General features: G+C 41.3%; 1 protein-coding gene across 1 annotated transcript in view; it reads left to right on the forward strand.

Annotated features, from left to right (window-relative positions):
- The window catches only part of LOC107101259 (protein FAM46A-like), a 16,532-nt gene extending 11,963 nt beyond the window's left edge, over positions 1–4,569 (forward strand). Inside the window, exon 2 of the mRNA XM_015400107.1 lies at positions 1,951–4,569. Coding sequence (XP_015255593.1) covers positions 1,951–2,973 — 1,023 coding nt within the window. The 3' untranslated portion in view covers positions 2,974–4,569. The remainder of the gene's footprint in view (positions 1–1,950) is intronic.
- The last annotated feature ends 637 nt before the right edge of the window (positions 4,570–5,206 follow it).

A 5,206-nucleotide genomic window follows, 5' to 3' on the forward strand; every position in this document is an offset into this window, starting at 1 on the left:
TTCATTATTAGATATTATAAATCTGTAAAAAAAAAAAAACAAAAGGTAAATTTTGAAATGTTTTCTATCTTCTGAACTGTTTTACTGTTTTTTTTTAAAGACATTCCTTCAGTTTAATCAACCCATGATCTTAATTCTAGAGTTAAGAAAAAAAGACAAAAGTTTTTGTTTATTCTTAAACATCTGTTTATACTGAAAACCAGAACTAAATACAACAATGATGGATCCCTAAGGCTCAGTGAAAGTTTTAACTGGACATCTGTGCTTTGGATTAAAGCTTTAGGCTTCGTGGCTTTAGTAAAACAGACAGGAAACATGAACATGTGTACAGAGTTCAGTAATGTTACCAACAATCCCAGCAGAACATTAGTGGTGTTTGCTCCAGTTGCCCTGTGGAACCAGTCACTGGCCACGAGGGTTTACTTCTGATGTGCTGCTGTTCTGTGTTGCTCATCTGTTGTCAGATTAATCTGATCTTTGCTAAAGATCTGAGCTGATATCAATAAAGATTCCTCTTTCAGCATCCTTTCAGATAGACAAAAAAGTCCTGCCAAGGGGCTTTATCTGAGTGAGGAGGGGTGGTTAGCCCCATCGCTAGGTGTGATGCTGTCTTCTAATAGAGGAAACAAACAAAAGCAACACTTTTATGCTCCTACTGATCAATGAAAAAAAATCTGGAAATTGCATGATGATGAAATTTGACAAAATTTACATCCTTAGCATTACTGCGATTTGCTTATGATTATGTTAAAGGAAAAGTTTCATAAGCAAGGAATAATCAATGGATCATTATTTATAAAACTAATAGGTTCATGGTGATTTAATGAATTTAGCTTTAATCAGTAAAAAAAATAAAAAATCTGGGAGCGGCCACTTTTGCCCAAATATAGTAACGCCTCCCGCCTGCCATCTTCCGGCAGTGACGTCACAGTGCGGTAAGCCTAGCGCCATTCTCCCCGCTTTACAACAAAATCAATGGGAACCACTAGACACATCACCTTTGAAATTCACCAGAGCTATAGTTAAACTGTCAATGCCCACGTGCAAGGCAGTTGGATGTTGGAATACATCGGGTAAAAGTGAAAAAAAATTTGTTATTTCCCCTTTCCGATTCCTGATCCTCCACAGACGGGTTCGTCGTTGGATTGCCAACTTGAAGAGGGAGGATTTGCCATCGAACTTCTGGCCAGAGAAAAAATATGTCATTAAGCCATCTCTTTCTGCTTTCCATAATAAACTGGACATCCCCATCATGGATAATGACGCATTGTGACAAACACTACATACAGCACTGGGACTTGATCAACAGCCGATAACGCATTGTGACATCTTTCGTCTACTAAAAGATACTAAAAGTATCTGAGAGACTCGAACGATCTTGGCTTCCGTACTGTCCTGTTTGTACATTTTGAATTTATTTATTCAAGGACATTTAATATTTTATTTATTTCTTAACAACTTTAACTATATATTCACAATGAAATCACATTATTAGAAATGAACCTTCATCCAGCCACAGAAATGAATTTATTTCCCTCTATGTAGATGATAATGTTACTGTTATCTTTATAATAATTATCATTAATAACCTAGGACAGTTTGTAGCTGTTACCTAGCTCCACAGGTGGTCCAGTCCCGTCTGTGAAGCTGGTTATCAGCTACCTATTTTATCTGCCCCAGTCGGCCTCAGCAGATGGCTGCTCTCCACTCTCCTCTCCACTGTCACTACATATATGCTCGATGTAAGGAATCCCCAGTTTCTGATTTAAAAGAAAGTTTAAAAAAAATGTATAATTTCCGTAGCACATCGTGCACGACTACTTTCCTTAAAAAACGGAAGGAAAGTGTGTTTCTCTTTTTGAATGTATAAATCTCTGATTTCTTTGCAGGCTTCACTTGATTGATGTCTTGTCTACAATAATTTTTCTGTCTTTTCTCTGCCTGTTCCAGGTGGTCAGGGCTCGACTGGAGGAGAAGGGTGTGGTTGTACGTGATGTAAAGCTAAATGGCTCTGCAGCCAGCCATGTGCTTCACCAAGACAATGGCCTTGGCTACAAAGACCTGGACCTGATATTTGGCTTAAGTCTTTCTGACGATAAAATCTTTCGTCTGGTAAAGGACGTGGTGCTGGATTGCCTGGTGGACTTCCTTCCTGAAGGGGTGTGCAGGGAGAGAATTACTGCCCTTGCACTGAAGGAGGCCTATGTGCAGAAACTGGTAAAGGTTTGCAATGACACAGACCGCTGGAGCCTCATCTCACTGTCCAACAACACTGGCAAGAATGTGGAGCTAAAGTTCGTCGACTCGCTGAGGAGGCAGTTCGAGTTTAGCGTAGACTCTTTCCAGATCTCGCTGGACTCATTGCTGCTGTTTGACCGTTGCTCAGAGACGGCCATGTCTGAGACCTTCCACCCTAGCGTGCAGGGCGAGAGCATGTATGGAGATTTTGAAGAAGCTCTAGAACATCTCAGATCCAGAACTATTGCCACCCGAAACCCTGAAGAGATCCGGGGTGGCGGTTTGCTTAAGTACTGCCACCTGCTGGTCCGCGGCTTCCGTCCGTCCTCCAAGAGTCACATGAAACAGATGCAACGCTACATGTGCTCACGCTTCTTCATTGACTTCCCTGACATATCTGAACAGCAGAGGAAACTGGAGGCATATCTGCAAAACCACTTTGTTGGAATTGAACACAAGCGCTATGAGTACCTGCTGACTCTGAGGCAAGTGGTGGATGAAAGCACTGTGTGTCTTATGGGCCACGAGCGCCGGCAGACGCTGGCTCTAATATCCGCCCTTGCACTGCGTGTTTTGGCTGAACACAATGCCATCCCTGCTTTGTCCAACATCACCTGCTACTACCAGCCCGCCCCATACGTCAGAGACGTCAACTTCAGCAACTACTATGTGGCACAAGTTCAGTCCATCTCTGCGCGTAGTAATTCCTATCAAACATGGCTGCCTTGCAGCTGAGTTTCATTATTACGGATATCTGAAAATCTTTATGTCTTACCTTTAAATTGTTATGAGGTGAACCATTTTTTCCCAATTCGTCCACAGCAGTCATCATTGCTGCATTCTGGCTCCATCAAGGCTGCAATGGACATTCATCTGGAACTCTTGGAAGTACGGGTTGCACAGCTCACAACGGGATCAATGAATATAAAATATTACGGTCTATCGCAAATTTGCTTAATCATAAGTCAGGCCTAAGAATGACAGGTTATGGGATTTTTTTCTTTACACATTATACAAGACACCTCCGATATTGCTAACTTATTTTGTAAAAAAATCATCCAACAAATTTTTGTGAAAAAATAAAAACTCAAAAAACTGCATTCAGATATAAACGCAAGCGTTGACAGTGCAGGATTTTTATTCATTTAAAAAGTTGGATATGAACATTTTCACATCTTAGTTTAAGTGAATTACCAACCTTCCACAATTTAGAAAATCAGGGCAGATCAATTGGCCAGCCGATCACAAGACATATCTCAGGACAAATTTAGAAGATCAAGGACGTATGTAGATAGCAGCTGGCAGAAACTGGAATTGCCCCCTATTTCTCCATGCTCAACAAAGCTGCATAAAACTCTGATCACTCTGAAATGTTCACAGGCAGCAGACTCTAGCCCCATGAGAGGCTATGATGGAAATTTTTGCTGGTTGTGAAACAGTCTTTTCAACAAACTGGTTTTGTAACTGGTTCCAGCTGAGTTGCCTATTGATGCATATTCAACACATACCTCATATATTATTATTAACTGTATAGTTTACTGTCTCTCAGCAGTGAAAAGTGTGAACAGTATTAAATTGCAAAGGTCCAGAATGAAGTGCATAGAACGTTCTGATAATCCTCAAAGTCCTGTTTACCTTCAGCAGCATTAATAGAATAACCCACATACCTGGAATATTTTAGTTCATCTTCTTGTGGATTTTTTGGGTTAAATGTAAGTTTCTTTGTTATGATGGTGCCAACGCTTAAAAGTTCTGCTGAACCTCCAAATCCCACATCCTTCTGAACCGCTCCGCCCCACTGCGCTCAAGACCGCCTGCGTAAAGCAAAGCCTACAGGCTCGGCGGTTCCTTCTGTCTTGCTCCGCTCCGACTTCCTTGGAGCTCGAGGAGAGCATGCACGATGTTATCATTATTAAATTCATGGGAGCAAAACATGTGGAAAACAACGCTTTAATTTAATTTAACGCTTTAATTTAATATGACATATAAAAAAGAAATCCCCATTAGCATCCAGCATATGTGCAGTTTCTGCCTACATATTTTCTTTTAGTTGTGGATTTTTATTACAGGGATAGCTAGGATGATCCATGGTTTGTATGAACAATGTTTGTTCTTTATTTCCAAACTCAGCGTCTCTTCATCCATGCCTGCGATAAGAAGTTTCTTTTGAAGGTGTCAGATGCCCTCTTGGAAGTTGTTGTAACCGGATTTGACTAAACTTTTAAGCCTCTTGGTATAAGATAAAATTCAGTGTATTTCTATAGCACCAATTCACAACACACGTCATCTCAAGGCACTTTATAGTTCACCAGATCATCCAGTGAAAATGATTCAAAGTTTTCTATCTAAGGAAAACCAGTTGGTTGCATCGACTCATTGACCCGAATGCAATCCCTCACACTAAGCATGCTGGTTGCGATAGTGGAGAGGAACAACTTCCTTTTAACAGGAAGAAACCTCCAGCAGAACCAGGCTCAGTGTGAGCGGCCATCTGCTGAGGCCGACTGAGGTACAAGGAGACAGAAGCAGCGCAGCTGCTTCCTGGAATGTTGAATTACCAATAGTTTGCATCCAATAATTTAATTAAACGGTCTTAGTTGGTTTGATTGCAATGGTGGATCTTAACCTGGCTGGACCGGAGCTGACCAAAAAATAGCTCATCTCCATATTTTGACGTTGAAGGACAGAGAAGAAGTACGTGGACGGTGTCAATCGGAGGAGTAGCGGTGGATGTGCAACAGTTCTTATTGATTAACATGGCAGACAAGTACTCGGCAAGACGTACGTGGGCGGCACGGAGACGGAGGATGTGGAATCTGCTAGTTAGTGGGCTAGCTGACTTACTGAAGCGGATAAAAGCGGACAAAGCAGATGAGCCAGAATGCAGTCTGACCTTTGCTGGAGGTTTACTGGAATGAATTATAGAGCCGGGGTTAGTTTAAATCTTTAACAATTCTTTAACCAAAAA

The sequence above is a fragment of the Cyprinodon variegatus genome, unplaced genomic scaffold (genome assembly GCF_000732505.1).
Source record: "Cyprinodon variegatus isolate N-32 unplaced genomic scaffold, C_variegatus-1.0 Scaffold1071, whole genome shotgun sequence".
NCBI classification, from domain to species: Eukaryota; Metazoa; Chordata; class Actinopteri; order Cyprinodontiformes; family Cyprinodontidae; genus Cyprinodon; species Cyprinodon variegatus.